At 42.4% G+C, this 18,515-nt stretch overlaps 1 protein-coding gene across 2 annotated transcripts in view; it reads left to right on the forward strand.

Moving 5' to 3' along the window:
* Positions 1 to 18,036, forward strand: part of olfm2a (olfactomedin 2a) — a 160,275-nt gene extending 142,239 nt beyond the window's left edge. For both annotated transcript variants that reach the window (XM_017701539.2, XM_017701538.2), the window contains exons 4-6: positions 1,234 to 1,453; positions 5,134 to 5,240; positions 17,043 to 18,036. In XM_017701539.2, coding sequence (XP_017557028.1) covers positions 1,234 to 1,453; positions 5,134 to 5,240; positions 17,043 to 17,717 — 1,002 coding nt within the window. In that variant the 3' untranslated portion in view covers positions 17,718 to 18,036. The remainder of the gene's footprint in view (positions 1 to 1,233; positions 1,454 to 5,133; positions 5,241 to 17,042) is intronic.
* The last annotated feature ends 479 nt before the right edge of the window (positions 18,037 to 18,515 follow it).

Genomic DNA, 18,515 nt, shown 5'->3' on the forward strand with positions numbered 1-18,515 from the left:
TTTGAAGCTTTTTCAATTTTAAAATTTTGTGATACTGTGTCAAATTTTTGCACATAAATGCAAATAAATGCTCCGCCCACCCTGAACTACCTCCCTCCCAATTATCCACCCTCGGTCGGAAAAATGACACAGTGAAGTTAAATTAGAAACAAAAGATAAACACCATAAATCTAAGATAACTTATTATATCGCTGTTGTCGGAACAAAACCTCATATCTCCAAAATAGAGAAGCAAAAACCATACTTTACTTTTAATGTAAGTCAATGGAACCAGACATTTTTTTCAAGTCATTTTGGATCATTTTTTTTACATACAATAAAAAGAACAATAGGTATTTTAGAATTATGTCAAAAACTGAACAATGACAAAAATGGAGATACAAGCTTTTGTTTTACACCCATACATACAAGATACCCTCACATCTATGCCTACATGCCCCACCAACAAATGTTCGCTCATGTTACCAGCCAAGTTCTGCACTGTGAATTCTAGCAGTAGAGAGCTCCATCGTAACTATATCATGAAAATAAAACAACCACTTCCTGCTACACAGTACACGAGGTGGCATCCAGTGCTGGACTATCAGGTTTTTTGCTGTGGTTAAACTAACAAATATTTTTTTTTTGTTTTTTCTCATTCTGCTGTAGATGTCAATCATCATTAGGAGTTCAAAAAAGTATAGAAGTCACTTTCCTTCAAAATGAATAAACCTTTGGACCACCCCAAACCATTTTTTTCCAAGAACCAGGTATCCCTAAGGAGCAAAACTCACAGTTAGGATTTGATGTCAGTTTATCATGCATAAAGAAACCTCTTACAGCTTCTCCACCATGACTGTTCAAGAAGGGAGACACTTATTATGCTTGAGAGGTCAGCAGCGAACAAGGTCAAGGCTGAATGTTAGTAAACTTTCAGTGGTGCATTAAAATCCAAGCAGCGTGCGACACCTAGGTAGTGTTGCCTCTGGGCAACATGGAACACAGTTCCTTTGCCAGCACAAGGTCATTTTGCCACCCATCATCTGTAGGCAGGCTGATGGAGTGTTTTTGTTTTGCTTCATTTAAAAGGCATTGAAGTGTTTTCAGATACTCCCAATTGGCTCCACTGGATTAGATTAGCCCTGCAAGCTAACAGGGATTCCCCCATTTAAGTGAGGAGTGAGTAGAAGTGAAGGATGTGGCCTTAATCTTTTTTTTTTCTTTCTCCCATTCTGCTTTCCTTTCACCTCTCAGGACCTGAAGGACAAGGTGACTCAGCTGCTCCCCCTTCTGCCGGTGCTGGAGCAGTACAAGACGGATGCACGGATGATCCTGCGGCTCAGGGAGGAGGTGAGGAACCTGTCACTGGTGCTGATGGCCATCCAGGAGGAGATGGGAGCCTATGACTATGAGGAGCTCCGCCAGAGAGTGCTGCTGCTGGAGACACGCCTGCACTCCTGCATGCAGAAGCTTGGTGAGGAAGAGTGTGTGTGTGGGTGGGTGGGTCTGGGTGTGTGGTGGGGGGTGGGGGGGGTGTGGTAAATGGGGTAATAATAAATAATAAAATAAAAACCTATAAAAACTCTAATGTGAATTACAGAGCTGATTATACAATTATACAAGTTTAAAGCTTTCAACTACTGTATTGCATGAAAAATAGAGTCATAAAATACTGAAGTATTTTTAAAACCCAAAGCGTTCAGTGTTTATTGGTGACCTGATCCTCTGGAGCTGATCCAGGCATATTCAATGGAACGAGTATTAAGCCTGATTCACAAACTGCAATGTTTTGACTGTGTTTAAGCCCATGGGCTTTGGCATTGGCACAGAGAATCTACCTTTTTCAAGCATTTTATGAACATTTCTCCAGAAGTATGTACAACATCCAGCCCAGTAAGGCTGTTTAATGTAACAGTATTATTGCATGTGTTTGTATATCCATTCTCCTCGGCACAGTCGTGCAAACTGTGATACAGTTTGAGTTCCAGTATGCGCTTCAGGTTGTTTGAATACAATAGAAGGAATCTAAATGTCTGTAAACAGAGGCATGTCGTATGTAAAGCCAGCTACAATTTTGTTTTTAGCTTCGGATTCAGAAGCCAAGGCACCCCTTACCGTGCTCACTGTCTCTTTTTAGAATGAACTGATTGCACTAAAGCTCACATTTAACTCAGATAACTCTGATAACGTGGAGCCTTACCCCACATTACCTGAGAGTTAGGTAATAAACTGTTTTGCTTCCTGCTTGGAAAATGTGACGGCAAACGCAAAATCCTCATGGGTAGCGCTGTTACCTCACAGCATGAAGGGTCTGGGTTTGATTCCCGGTTGGGAGGCCAGGGTTCTTTCTGTGTGGAGTTTGCATGCTCTCCCTGTGTCTGCGTCGGTTTCCTCCCATAGTCCAAAGACATGCAGTCAGGCTAATTGGATGGACTGACTGCTAACTGCGATGGACTGTATATGACTTTGCGAATGTATACGTCTGCCTTCTGCCAAATGACTGCTGGGATAGGCTCCAGCTCCCCCCACAACCCTGAAGGATAAGTGCCTTGGAAAATGTGTGTTTGGAAATGAACATTAAAATTGTTTAATATGCTGCTTCTGTTATTCCACAGTTAAAATGACACATTTTTTCAGAAATTGGGATTTTCATAAGTACTGCAAAACTTTTCTAGCACCAGTGCTGCATGCTCAAAACGTTTAGGTACAGCCCTGCACTCCAGCCACATTTTACACAGTTAAAAACAAAACAGATGAAAATGCAAAGCTCACAAAATAATACAACAGAGTGTGCATATTTCAAAACTTTGCCGAGTATTAAAGTCACTGGTGGCCGAATCATAATCATCATAATCAGTATTCAACACATCATACAATGGTCATTTAAAACAATGTAAAAGCTTGGCTAAAACACAAAATATCGGACCGGTCATGTTATTCAATTACAAAAATGAAAAGATTTTACTGTAGTCCAGCATGTCTTAGTTAAATGGTGCTTCTCTATTACCTGTATATAAATACAGTACAACATGTTTAATTGGAACGGTTTTGAACAATGTTTATTATTAAAGTATTAGTACTCTTATAAGTACACTTCAAATGATAAAATTTAAATTGTGTAACATCATTATAATTACATAATTCTGTCACTATAAGTGCATATTACATCACAGCATTATTAAAAGAATAATCATGTGAAGCATTTCTGCCTGTTTCCTTCCACTGGAGCATTTCCCATTATTCTATCTCTCCTATTACACACCAGCAAGCAATTTTTTGGAAGTGTGCGAAGGTTGTCGCTGGTCTTTTTAAGCACTACATGATCTCTGCATGTCCTAACACCCCACCAGTTAGTGAAGGACAAGCTGCACTTTCACTATCCCCCAGCAACAGTAGCACCTTGTATCTTTTTAGATGCTGAACAAGGCCACAACTACTTATCAATGTATCGTTAGTCTATTTTATCAGCTCCACTTACTATATACGTGCACTTTGTAGTTCTACATTTTACCCTGTTGTTCAGTGGTCAGGACCCCAGAGGACCACCACAGAGCAGATACTATTTGGGTGGTGGATCATTCTCAGCACTGCAGTAACACTGACGTGGTGGTGTTGTGTTAATATGTGTTGTGCCGGTCTTAGTGGATCAGACTCAGCAGTGATGCCGGAGTTTTTAAACACCTCAGTGTCACTGCTGGTCTGAGAATAGTCCATTACCCAAAATGATCCAGCCAACAGTGTCCTATGACCTCTGATGAACGACTAGAGGATGATTACAGCAAGAGATGAGCTCTCGTCTCTGGCTTTACATCTACAGGGTGAACCAACAACGCAGGTGCATCTGATCGACAGTGTTTAAAAACTCTAGCAGCACTGCTGTGTCTGATCCACTTGTACCAGCACAACACACACTAACACCACCACCACATCAGTGTCACTGCAGTGCTGAGGATGATCCACCACAGATGGACTACAGTCTGTCATTGTAGAACTGCAACGTGCACCTATATAATAAGTGGAGCTGGTAAAATGGACAATGAGTGTAGAAACAAGGGTTGATCAGACTGTCCCAGATATGCTGTATATGTAGCTGTAACAGCAATGGTTAAAAATATTAATTCGTCTTTTTTTTATCTTTTTATCAATTTATTCTTCCAGTCCCACTCTAAGCTTTAAATCTGCCAACCCATCATTTCTTTGGATCAGAAAGCTTAGAACACACAGCCTGTGCTTAAGCAAAGCAATGTCCAACTGTGGGAAACACAAAAATGAAATTACTCTGCAATTTAGGTAAGTGTTTAAAGCAAGGGTGATGAGGAACAGCGTCCTAACGAGATAATGCACATACTGCTTTCGTAATTATGCGGCGGAGTAATTGGGCTCGGAGATGCTTGATAAGCCGGTAACTGTGCGTGTAATACGAGTCGCTAAACTGGAGATCCCTGCTGAAAGTCCCAGCAAGGAGAGGCCAAACTGATGATCTGACAGAAAACTTACACCGCACCTTAAGTGTTGCCTTTGGCACGACAGACCCCCGCTGCTTCAGCACCGCTGCACTGAGGCACGCAGAGGCCCTTAAAGGAACAGAATCAGATTTCAACCAAAATCTGAAGTGTAGAAGTCCTCTAATTAGGAGTGAAAGATGGCAGCCTGCAATTAGAATTATGTTAATCACACCCCAACAATTGAAATTATGCAAATCGCACCAGAATAATTAGCAACTACTAGCTCTGTACTTCTTATCAGCTATTTTGTTTTGGACTATATGCTTTGATTTCATTTTGTAGCCCTTATAACATCTTCATAAATACGCTGTGAAGACTAAATGAGCATCGTACACCAACACGGGTCACTGCAGCTCATCTAATAGCTTTGAAACCGGCTCCGTTTTCAAAAGTCCGAGCCAGCGTGGCACGCCTTGTCAAAATATGACAAATTTGCTGGTGCACGTTTTGCAGCAAATGCTGCGAGCGCACAGATCAGATGAGAAAAGGCGATTATCTTCACTCGGACATGGACGGGGCTGCACTATCAGCATCAGAAGCTGATTTTGGATTCAAAAGCTACATTACTTGCTTAATCTTGCACTCACTGGCTTTAATATGATGACTGTGTGTCTCTGTGTTTATGTGGTTTTGTGCACGTCCTTTCTAGGCTGTGGGAAGTTGACTGGCGTCAGTAACCCCATCACCATCCGCGCTTCAGGGTCCAGGTTTGGTTCCTGGATGACGGACACTATGATCCCCAGCTCTGATAACAGAGTAAGAGAAAACCTTGTATCTCTTTTGTTTTTCAGTTTTTGACATGATTTGAAAATGTCCGTTGCCCTTTACATTGTTTGTAAATTTCATGATGATTGGACTAAAGGAAATGACCTAAATGACATAGGAAAAAAATGTGGTTCCTTTGACTTACATTAAAAGTGAAGCATGTTTTTTCCTTCTCCTGTAAAGTTATCGTTTTGGAGATACAAAGTTTTGTTCTGACAGCAGTGATATACGTTGCTGTGCAAAAGACTGAGACCATGTTTCAGTGGCCAAAACATCCATTACGCAAAGTTATTCACTTTTTAGGAAATTATAAAGATAGATATAAGATAATCCACTTGCATAAGGAAGAAGCTTCCAAAAATGGAGCTCACAAAAAGATAGAAATAATGGGACTAACAACCATGCAAGACCTGGTAGACCACCAAAACTGTTCCCACCAGATAAATAGCACTGAAAGTATTCATCTTTGAGAGGTGACTTTATCCTTCCACTGTGAGAAGACAACTTTATGGATCTGAAAGCATGTGTAGCATGTGTTACTGAGAAAAGGAAACAAGTAAATACACTAAAAGTAAAGACAAAAAGTAAATACGCTAAATACAGAAAAAAATTATATATTTACTTGTTGAGGCAGCAGGGGAGGACTGCTGCTCAGTGCTGCCGAAACATGGCACAGTGGGGCAGGTCACTAATAGCTATACATCTCTGCTTGACATAAGACAAGCAACCCAGCACAACTAATCTCCGGCCCAGCTTAGAATAGCACCAAAAATACTGCTAAACATGCAATGACCGCAACATTTATTTACAATAAGTCTCTCCTACTGAAGAGCGGCACCTTCTCTGAGCCTGTATGCTCTCTGCATGACCATGCCTCCTGCACATCCACGACCATGTGAGCCAGTAACGGGATGCTACTTACATATTAAAAGGTCAGCCATTCCATTGACATCAAAGAGTTCAAGCAGAGTCCTTAGTGTGCGCAGAGGTATGCCACATACAAACCACCCAACCACCCCAACCCTTCCACCACAGCGAACTCTATGCAGCAGTTCTCCCACTAGTCCTCTCTCAGGTCACGTCCCCAGTGAATATACTAAGCACTGCATCCACAGTGGAGCCCCACGCATGCTGTTTGCATGTGCTGGAGCTTTGACTCTCTGCCTCATCTACTGCGGATTGAAAGCCGGCCGATACGGAAAGCTGCATGTGCCTCCTCAGCTCCACTGAGCTCCACTCCAAAAATAAATAAATTTTGCTTGCTTGCTCGCACTGCTAGCTCGTCCATCGCCTGTTTACTAAACATCAGCCGTATGGACAACCAAGATTCCATCCTGTAATGTCACTGGGCATCCCATGGTCAACAACACCAGGCTGCCATGCTGCTCCGCTGGCAGGTCCTTGCAGCTTCCTCCTTTTTCATGTAGTGAGCCTGCTTTTTCACCGTCTTCACAATCCGTCCTCATCGCACTGCCTCGTCCTCTGCAGACCTCAGCTGGGATCGGTTCTCTGCACCATCTGTCTTTGAGTTTGTGGAAGCACCATTCCTCTCCAGGCCACTACCCCACTTCTGACACCACTGTGGCTTTAGAGTAGAGGAAGACACAGGAAACATAGCGCTTTAAGCAAATGATCTCTGCTATAACCTCTGCTCAGTACTGCTGAGGGCAGAACGGGGCAGGTCACTAACAGCCATACATCCTTGCTAGATGGGAGGCAAACAGCCCAGCACAACTAACCCCCAGCCAAGCACAGAATGTCAGCAACGGCAGTGCCGCACACGTGAAGCCCACAACAACATTTATTTACAAGTGTCTCTCATACATGCACTTACTGCCCAGATAAAAGGTTTTAAATTATTTGCTTAGGTGTCTAAGATATTTACAGAGTTCTGGCACTGAAAAAAATAACATACTTAATAGCTATTTTGACAGGACACTAAATAATGAAAGGTGGTCTCTGACTTCTGCAAAGTACTCTGTACCAGCAGTATACCAGTTTACAGTATAACAGCATGCACAGATGTAAATATGCCCATGCACACGCACACGCACACTCACTGACACACACTCTGAGTCACTCTTGTGGAAGCTGTTCCTCTGCGTGGAGAAAGCTGAGTCACTGATGGATGGCTATCCCTCCTCCTCCCTCCCTCTCTCTCTCACCACCTCTTTTCCTCCCTTTTGCGTTCTCTGTCCCTCTCTCGCACTTTCTGACCCTTCCTGTCACAGCCACAGTGCCTGATTAATCACTCCATCACTGGGCTGGATATTAACAACTTGTTTAGGCTAAAGTTGCCCCACCGCCGCCTTAATTATCCAGAGCTCCACCAGCGCCTGACACAGCTGTCCATGGAGATGATATAGTAAAGCCCTCCCCACTGCGCACTGTACACGACAAACAGCCCAAAATAACCCACACTGCGGGGGGGGGGTGTAGGGGGACTCGAGGAGAGGAGAAATGGAGAGAGGAGACAAACAAAGAGGACAGGAGAAGAATGAAGAAGAGAGGAGAAATGAAGAGAGGAGAGAAAAAATGAAGAGAGGAGAGAAGAGAGGAAAGGAGAGAGAAATGAGAGGATAGGAGAAGAGAAAAGGAGAAAAGAAAAGAGGAAAGGAGTAAAGAAACAAGGAGAGGAGAGGAGAAAGGAAGAAAGGAGACAAACGGGGGGGTTTAGGGGGACTTGAGGAGAGGAGAAATGGAGAGAGGAGACGAACAGAGAGGACAGGAGAAGAAAGCAGAAGAGAGGAGAAATGAAGAGAGGAGAGAAGAGAGGAAAGGAGAGAATAAAAGGAGAGAGAAATGTGAGAAAATGAGAGGAGGGGAGAAATGAGAGGATAGGAGAAGAGAAAAAGAGAAAAGAAAAGAGGAAAGGAGTAAAGAAACAAGGAGAGGAGAGGAGAAAGGAAGAAAGGAGACAAACAGGTGAGGAGAGGAGAGGAGAAATGAAAAGAGGAGACAGAGGAGAGGAGAAGACGAGACAAACAGAACAGAAGATGGGAGAGGAGAGGAAAAAGAAGAGAGGAGACACAGGAAGGAGAGGAGAGGGAATGAGGACAATTGAGAGGGGAGGAGAAAAGTAGAGATGAGAGCAAACAAACAGTGGAGATGAGAGAAGACAGAGAGGTGACAAGAGGAGAAAAGAAGAGGAGGGGAGAAAAATAAAAAGGAAAGGTGGAGAAGAGAAGAGAAGTGATGAGGATAAGGAAAAAAAATTTAAATAAAAAGGAGAAAGTAGACAAGATGCAAAGAAGAAGAGAAAAGAGCGAAGGAGAGTTAACAGGACGAGACAGGAAGAGGACAGTGGGAGAGAGGACAAGATCTCTGAAGGGAACTGTATCACTATTCATCCTCCTCATTGACACAGTCTAAATGGATATTGTGAACAGCAAAGGTCATCTTCCATGATCAGCCCTCCGTCTCTGGCTTTAATGATGGCATCACTCACTAAAATCACATTAGCCTTCAGATCAATCACTGATCACATTAATCGACAGATAAATCACAGCGATCGCGCTAATGTCTGTATCAATCATACTGATCACACTCAGGGAGAGTAAATGTCAGGGGCTGCATGGCACCAGCCACCTCCCTCAGGCCATCTCTGGCCATGCAAACACAGACAGCCCTGCCTGCAGGGAGACCGCAGGTCAACCACAGCTCCACTATCAGGGCTCCAGGGTCTCAGTTAGATGGAAATAAACATGCCTGAAGGAATAGTTTGGCAAAAAAAATCACATTTACAGATTGCAGTCAATCAGCCATGACATGTTTGGCTAACCAAGTTAACAGAGATGTTCACTAGTCAACACATGCTAGTCTCTGGTGTTTGAGTCCAACTTAAGTCTCTAGTCTTTAGTCATGAATTTTAGTTACGTTGAAATTGCACTGTACAAAAAAGCTGATTTCAGTATGGCTGAAGGAGGGAAGGGAAAGAGGTAAAACAGCTTAAAATGTTTGGTTAGTCTGAAGACTGTATACCAAGTATGCTAGCTAGATAGCATAATAGCTAATCCAGCTGTAGCCTAAATTTGAAAAAATATGTAACTTACTAAAACAGATACACTAACCACCATATTTGCTATGAAAACTGCATACTAGCCAACCATCACATTGTTGACTCGAGTCATGAGTCAGTTCATTTAGTCGTGAATCAGTCAACATCAGAGATGGAAAATTCAGGTCCAGAAAGTAAAAATCCTTCCCAGGATTTTGTTCCAGCGGCCTGGCTTCTCTAGTTAGATCAAATCACCAGCAGAGCTGTTCAGGCAGTTGGTACAAAATCCTGGGAAGGATTTTTACTTTCTGGACCTGAATTTTCCGTCTCTGGTCAACATGACTCAAGGCCCCATGTCATGTAACTAGCAAGTAATGGAAGGTTATTCACACCAGTAAGCACTGGGCACTGAACCTGGCAGTCCTTTATCTGCAGTTAAAACTTGTCAAGTCTTGAGTATTGAGTATTGAGAGTCAGAGCAAGCCTGAGTAGAGTTTTGAGTCAGTCAGCATATAGCTTGAGTGTGCCTCAAGTGTGAATCACTGATTTGAGTCCCCATCTACCATATAACGGAAGCTTATGCTTACCAATTAGCCTTGTAAAAGTGGTTTCTGATACTGTATGTCATACTGGTATCTCTAAAAAATGACAAACTTCAAGGGTCAAGATGACCTAAAGTTTCCTCACTTAGCTGGGAGTGCTTATTTAGGCATGCAGTATCATAGTGCAAATCCTTTTGCTTCAAGGCTTTAGCTACATTAATAAATTAAATAAATTGAGGGGGCAGAAATTAAAGGGGCAAATTTTAGACTAGGCCTGTGACTCCACAATCGCCTAATCAGTTATTTCAGCTTACTGTATTTATTTACGCTGACTGCAATTATTTTCACAGTTGTTAGCTTTGAAAATACTATGTTTAAATATTCACAGAAAGTGATTTGGGTGCACTATCATCTTTTCTGTTGAGGCAGGTATATGTAAATAAAATAAAGCTGAAAACATGTTTATTGAGACCCATCATGGGTCTTAGAAAAACAACAAAAGTTGTAAGGGCTGACTTTATTTGAGCTTGAGCCGTTGGCAATGTAGAACAGCTACGAAGCAAGATAGATAACCAATTTTAGCACTTTAGGTTTCATTTTGATACTTAGATAAAATTAACAAATAAGGCAGTTTGTTCATTTTAAGTATTTATAATGGGAATAATACATTATGGGACTTAATTCTCAGTCAGTAACCATAATTAGTCAAAAAGTACAATATTTTGATGTGTGTTCTCTGTAGTTTATGAAAATTCATTGAAGCAATAATTGTCGCAAGCTTGATTTTAACGTGCATTTATTGCCTTAGACGAGATGAAGCATTGATAGCAAGCTAGACTGTTAGCATCCCTGCAGCTGTTACTTTTCTTCACCTTCCGAAGAAAAAGACTTCCATGCATGAGTGTGATCACCTAACATTTGGAAAACATGCTAAAGTCATGCATCATTCTGTAGTTGACATTATGTCAATATTTGAAGCTGTGGGTCTAAGCTTGAATTTTCTATGGCAAAAATGAATGGGGTTTTCGAAAAATGGCCTCTAACCTGCCCTGTGGTAAATAAAAATATCCAGAACTCAGTTTTTTGTCCTGTGTACATTTCAGAATTACACCTGAATAACAAGCTCACTACAGAGTCAAAATAATAATATTGCATCACTAAGCTATAACCCCAATTCCAATGAAGTTGGGACGGTGTGTAAAACATAAATAAAAACAGAATACGATGATTTGCAAATCCTTTTCAACCTATATTCAACTGAATACACTACAAAGACAAAATATTTAATGTTCAAACAGATAAACTTTATTGTTTTTTGCAAATATTCAGTCATTTTGAATTTGATGCCTGCAACATGCTCCAAAGAAGTTGGGACAGGGGCAACAAAAGACCGGGAAAATTGAGGAATGCTCAAAAAACACCTGTTTGGAACATTCCACAGGTGAACAGGTTAATTGGAAACGGGTGAGTGTCATGATTGGGTATAAAGGGAGCATCCCTGAAAGGCTCAGTCGTTCACAAGCAAGGACGGGGCGAGGTTCACCACTTTGTAAACAACTGCGTGAGCAAACAGTCCAACAGTTTAAGAACAACTTTTCTCAACGTGCAATTGCAAGGAATTTAGGGATTTCATCATCTACAGTCCATAATATCATCAAAAGATTCAGAGAATCTGGAGAAATCTCTGCAAGAAAGCGGCAAGGCAGAAAACCAGCAAGGAATGCCCGTGACCTTCGATCCCTCAGGCAGCACTGCATTAAAAACCAACATCAGTCTGTAATGGATATTACCACATGGGCTCAGGAACACTTCAGAAAACCACTGTCAGTGAACACAGTCCGTCGCTCCATCTACAAGTGCAAGTTAAAACTCTGCCATGCAAAGCGAAAGCCATATATCAACAACACCCAGAAACACTGCTGGCTTCTCTGGGCCTGAGCTCATCTGAGATGGACTGACACAAAGTGGAAAAGTGTCCTGTGGTCTGACGAGTCCACATTCAAATTGTTTTTGGAAATCATGGACGTCGTGTCCTTCGGGCCAAAGAGGAAAAGGACCGTCTGGATTGTTTTCAGCACAAAGTTCAAAAGCCAGCATCTCTGATGGTGTGCGGGGTGTTAGTGCCCATGGCATGGGTAACTTGCACATCTGTGAAGGCACCATTAATGCTGAAAGGTACATACAGGTTTTGGAGCAACATATGCTGCCATCCAAGCAGCGTCTTTTTCAGGGACGTCCTGCTTATTTCAGTAAGACAATGCCAAGCCACATTCTGCACGTGTTACAACAGCGTGGCTTCATAGTAAAAGAGTGCGGGTACTAGACTGGCCTGCCTGCAGTCCAGACCTGTCTCCCATTGAAAATGTGTGGCGCAAAATACAACAACGGAGACCCCGGACTGTTGAGCAACTGAAGTTGTACATCAAGCGAGAATGGGAAAGAATTCCACCTACAAAGCTTCAACAATTAATGTCCTCAGTTCCCAAATACTTATTGAGTGTTGTTAAAAGGAAAGGTGATGTAACACAGTGGTAAACATGCCCCTGTCCCAACTTCTTTGGAACGTGTTACAGGCATCAAATTCAAAATGAGTGAATATTTGCAAAAAACAATAAAGTTTATCCGTTTGAACATTAAATATCTTGGTCTTTGTAGTGTATTCAATTGAATATAGGTTGAAAAGGATTCGCAAATCATTGTATTCTGTTTTTATGTTTTACACAACGTCCCAATTTCACTGGAATTGGAGTTGTATATGAAAGTCAGACAGGTGCTACTTTGTCTAAATATCCTTTCTTACTGCATATTTATACAGTGCATCCGGAAAGTATTCACAGCGCTTCACTTTTTCCACATTTTGTTTTGTTACAGCCTTATTCCAAATTGAATTAAATTAATCTTTTTCCTCTAAATTCTACACAAAATACCCCATTGTGACCATGTGAAAAACGTTTTCTCGAGAGTTTTGAAAATTTATTAAAATTAAAAAACAAAGAAATCATATTTACATAAGTATTCACAGCCTTTGCTTAATACTTTGTAGAACCACCTTTGGCAGCAACTACAGCCTCAAGTCTTTTTGAATATGATGCTACAAGCTTGGCACACCTATCTTTAGGCAGTTTTGCCCATTCTTCTTTGCAGTACCTCTGAAGCTCCATCAGGTTGGATGGGAGACGTCTGTGCACAGCCATTTTCAGATCTCTCCAGAGATGTTCAATCGGATTCAAGTCTGGGCTCTGGCTGGGCCACTCCAGGACATTCACAGAGTGGTCCTGAAGCCACTGCTTTGAGATCTTGGCTGTGTGCTTCGGATCGTTGTCCTGCTGAAAAATGAACCGTCGCCCCAGTCTGAGGTCAAGAGCGCTCTGGAGCAGGTTTTTATCCAGGATGTCTCTGTACATTGCGGCATTCATCTTTCCCTCTATCCTGACTAGTCTGCCAGTTCCTGCTGCTGAGAAACATCCCCATAGCATGATGCTGCCACCACCATGCTTGACTGTAGGGATGGTATTGGCCTCGTGATGAGCAGTGCCTGGTTTCCTCCAAACATGACGCCTGGCATTCACACCAAAGAGTTCAATCTTTGTCTCATCAGACCAGAGAATTTTGTTTCTCATGGTCTGAGAGTCCTTCAGGTGCCTTTTTGCAAATTCCAGACGGGCTGCCTTGTGCCTTTTACTAAGGAGTGGCTTTCGCCTGGCCACTCTGCCATACAGGCCTGATTGGTGGATTGCTGCAGAGATGGTTGTCCTTCTGCAAGGTTCTCCTCTCTCCACGGAGGAACGCTGGAGCTCTGACAGAGTGATCATTGGGTTCTTGGTCACCTCCCTGACCAAGGCCCTTCTCCCCCGATCGCTCAATTTAGACGGCCGGCCAGCTCTAGGAAGAGTCCTGGTGGTTCCGAACTTCTTCCATTTACGAATGATGGAGGCCACTGTGCTCATTGGGACCTTCAACGCAGCAGTAATTTTTCTGTATCCTTCCCCAGATTTGTGCCTCGAGACAATTTTGTCTCGGAGGTCTACAGACAATTCCTTTGACTTCATGCTTGGTGTTTGCGCTCTGACATGCAGTCAACTGTGGGACCTTATATAGACAGGTGTGTGCCTTTCCAAATCATGTCCAATCAACCACAGGTGGACTCCATTTAAGCTGTAGAAACATCTCAAGGATGATCAGTGGAAACAGGATGCACCTGAGCTCAATTTTGAGCTTCATGGCAAAGGCTGTGAATACTTATGTAAATATGATTTCTTTGTTTTTTAATTTTAATAAATTTTCAAAACTCTCGAGAAAACTTTTTTCACATGGTCACAATGGGGTATTTTGTGTAGAATTTTGAGGAAAAAGATTAATATAATTCAATTTGGAATAAGGCTGTAACAAAACAAAATGTGGAAAAAGTGAAGCGCTGTGAATACTTTCCGGATGCACTGTAGGTAGCTCCACACATAAAACCTTTAGGTAGGATATTTTGATAGCTTAAATCACCTTATCAACAAAGTACTACCAGCATTAAAACTACTCAGCTTCTTAATCGCCAGCTTCTTGTTAGAATTTGAACAAGAACAACCTTACCAGAAAATGTCTTTAGAAGAAAAAGAGTAATTGGGATATTTTGATATCCTAAAACAGCTTACAGAATCTGTACTAATTTAAAACATAAAACACAATAAAATGTTTAAAACACTGTTACTGCACTGTATTCATCACTTTGTACTTTTTTAGCCGCCTTCAAGGACAACCAGAGGAACATTAAAAAAAGGTGACAACCACTTTCAGTGTGGTCATGTTGAGCGGTGTAGTCTTACCACAGGTCAGCTTGTAGGGCCACCACACTGGCAAAGCGTGCTGGATTGGGCATTTTTTAAAAGGGGCTGGCAGTCTAATGACTTCAGTATGCAGTAGAATTAGATTACAAGTAGCACTATTCATATTTCCACTTTTCTGAACTCATAATTCAGAGGATCCAGTAATATCTGAGAAAAGAATGTTAATATGACAAAATGTATCAGCTTTGGAATATTTTTATTTAACTCAGGATGCAGGAGAGGCAATTTTCTCATAGGGAAATTCATTTTAGACCCTTACATGGATATAACAGCATGGCACTGACTACAGACTGATGAGACCACTTCAGTGGTCTGCTGGTTTCCCCAGCCATTGGCACCCATTGACGCAATGGAACGTCATACAGTGTTTAGAGTGTGCAGAAATCGCCATGCTTTGAACAAAGCATATGCTTTGATTACAGAGAAACAAGAATTTTGCCTTTTGAATGATATGATACAAGAGATTGTGCTTAATGTGACCAAGAACATGAAGCAATAAAGTAAAAGAATTTTGATTTCAGGTTGACTTTAATGATCCATACTTCTTCCTTAGGGTTTCTCGCTCTATCGCCCTGCTCGGTCCTCACCGGCATGCGCCGCTGCGAGAAACAGCTAAAAATAAGAACGCGCACCACATCTCTCTCTGGAGCGAGAGGAGGGAGAGGGGAAATGAGAGAGAGAGAGAACAAGGGAAAGGAGGAGGGAGGGAGAGAGAAAGATAAAAAGAGAGCGAGACTCCTCAGAGGGCCCTCATTATAGCGTAAAAAAAGAGTGCGAAGCCCAAACAGCAACTCTATCTGGGGTTTCTCTCTGAAGACTTCAATAAAGACAGCATGACTGAGATAGGATAGAGCCACGGCAGCGGAGTTGCGGGGTCCATGGGACACTCCGGTCACACAGGGAGAAATAGAGAGAGAGAGAAAGAGAGAGAGAGAGATGCTAACAGGATTGATTTTCTGTAAATGTGGACTGGAAAAGGGCAGGGTGCAACTGCAGCAGTGAAGTGCAGAGCACAGGCAACATCTTCAGCCCCACACAGAGAGAAGATCAATAGATGTGCCAACACATACGCACACACTCAGACTGCACAGTAAGAGTCTCCACAGGTGATAGGCTCTGCTGTCATTAAAGCCGGGAGATGATGTGCCTGTACTTCCAGGGCACTTTTATCACAGCATCTGTCTCTCTCTCTCTCTCTCTCTCTTTCTCCCTCCGTTCATTTTACACTTCCTTCATTTTCACCCAATTCTGCTTTTTACACTCCTCAGCCATTTTAACACCCCTCTGTCTCCATATGCCATCATGTTTTATTCGTCTCTCATTTCCTCAGTCTTTTCTCTCTTTCCACTCAACTCAAAGAAGCCTTATATTCAGTTACAGTGTTCCCAAAGCTTTTAAATCAGTTTTGTCGTACAGCAATGTGAGTCAGAAACCTTCATTTATTCATTTCCACTCAAAACAGCCATTAAGTACAAGTTACTCATTTTTCAGGAGAGATTTCTGAGAAGAGTAGATATAAGATAATCCACTTGCATAAGCAAGGAGAGACCAGAAAACAAGAAAACTGTCCCCATCAGATAAACTGAATGTAAGGTTCTCATCTCTGAGAGAGGAGAGGAAATCAAGCTGCACTCCTGCATCAGATCTGAAAAAAATCTGCAGATGTTTTTTTTCCACTGTGAGAAGACAACTCAACACTTTGGTTCTGTGGCTGTCAAGAAGCCTTTACTGAGAAAAGAATTAGAGAAAAAAGGAAGAAAATTTGCACAAGAACACAGACGCTGGCCATCTAGAGATGGAGTGATGAGTCTCAATTTGTCGTTTAGAAGCAGAAAATGCAACCAAATTCTAAGACTGACCTTTGGAGGTGTTTTTAAAAAACTGAAAGCAAGTCTACTAATAAAGGCAAAGAGTGAACACACTTAATACTGAAAAATCAGATATTACCTGTAGTGTTGAAGGCATTTGTGTATTTTTCTGTTAAATATCTTCGTGCTTTTTTCATTCCACTGATAAAAATAATAAGTTTGCCATACTTTATGGCTGTTTTGGCTCAATATAAGGAGAATAAAGGAGTTACAATGCATTGGTAGATGACTGAGACATTGGTTGCGAGGTCTGTAGGTTCACTGGTCATTTTGGATTGTAAATTAAATGGATATATTTACATGGTATCATGACATCATGACTCTTCAGTCATATCACTAACATTATAAAGAAGTCAGTATGTCCACTCTACATTTCAGCAACTCAAACATTTTGAAACATTTAAGTAAATAAGAGTTTATCTGTGACTTTTGCACAGTACTGTACATCAGTCTATGCTGTTTTGATTTTATAGACGAAGGAAAAAAATAAGCTTCTTTTGAGAGATATGCTTAGACAGTGACAATATATAAGCAGTATTATCTGTCCTCAGGTGTGGTCGATGGATGGCTACTACAAGGGCCGGCGAGTGCTGGAGTACCGCACCCTGGGCGACTTCATGAAGGGCCAGAATTTTGTTCAGCACCTGCTGCCGCACCCATGGGCCGGTACAGGCCACGTGGTTTACAACGGCTCACTCTATTACAACAAGTACCAGAGCAACATCCTGATCAAGTACCACTTCCGTTCCCGTAGTGTCCTGGTGCAGAGGAGCCTGAGCAATGCTGGCTACAACAACACCTTCCCGTACTCATGGGGCGGTTGGTCCGACATCGACCTAATGGCCGACGAGAACGGCCTGTGGGTGGTCTACACCACCATCCCCAATGCGGGCAACATCGTCATCAGCCGCCTGGAGCCGCAGAGCCTGGAGGTGCTGCAGACGTGGGATACGGGCTTCCCCAAGCGCAGCGCCGGTGAGTCCTTCATGATCTGTGGCACGCTCTACGTCACCAACTCGCACCTGGCTGGCGCCAAGATCTACTTCGCCTACTACACCAACACGTCCACTTACGAGTACACAGACATCCCCTTCCACAACCAGTACTCGCACATCTCCATGATGGACTACAATCCGCGGGAGCGCGTGCTCTACACCTGGAACAACGGCCACCAGGTGCTCTACAATGTCACGCTCTTCCAGGTCATCAAGACCGCCGGGGACTGAGGTTCGGCCGGGGAAATCTGGTTGTGCACACGCCCGAAAAGCAACATCGCACACTCACACCACACCACCACGTATACACACATAACCCCACACACTGACGAGGAGGACGAGGAGGAGGAGGATGGGACTAAAGCTTAGACTTTTTTTTTACATTTCGATCTTCATAGAGTGCTATTATTCACGACATACCGAGAGAAACGTGGACTGAGCTTTTGCCTCTTCTTTTTCCTTTTCTGTGATGAGTCAGCATGATATACTTCTCTTTTTATTTGTGACGAGAAAAAAAGAAAAAATGAATAAACATCGACCTTTAACGTTTTAGAGTGTGCCTTTCATTTCGCCCCATGAGGAACACAAAATGTGAGAGTCAAGGCTACGTTTTTTATTCCATTCCAGCCCCAAACCACTCCTCAGCCCCATGATGGATGCTTTTCTAGAGTCTAACTGCCTTCATCCTTTTTTTTTGTACCAAGTAAACAAGTAATTTATCCAGGAATGTAGAGAAAAGGTTTGCTCACTACACCACCGACAGTCACCATGTAGACAGACTTTTATTACTACAGCAGATGCCACGTTACACTCTTTTACAATAAATAGATGTAAAAGTGTTGCTACTGTACAGTTACACTGATTTAGAATCGATACATAACATTGATGGATGATGATTGCTTGGCTCAGGTGTGGAATGCCACAAAAATTATAGACTGGCTGTTAGGGGAAGGTCCCCAAGGACCTCATTGAAACCCCTGACCCTATAGTAGTCGTTGCCAAACCTTGTCTGCATGTTATAGAGGATAA

The sequence above is a fragment of the Pygocentrus nattereri genome, chromosome 1 (genome assembly GCF_015220715.1).
Source record: "Pygocentrus nattereri isolate fPygNat1 chromosome 1, fPygNat1.pri, whole genome shotgun sequence".
In the NCBI taxonomy this organism is placed as follows: Eukaryota; Metazoa; Chordata; class Actinopteri; order Characiformes; family Serrasalmidae; genus Pygocentrus; species Pygocentrus nattereri.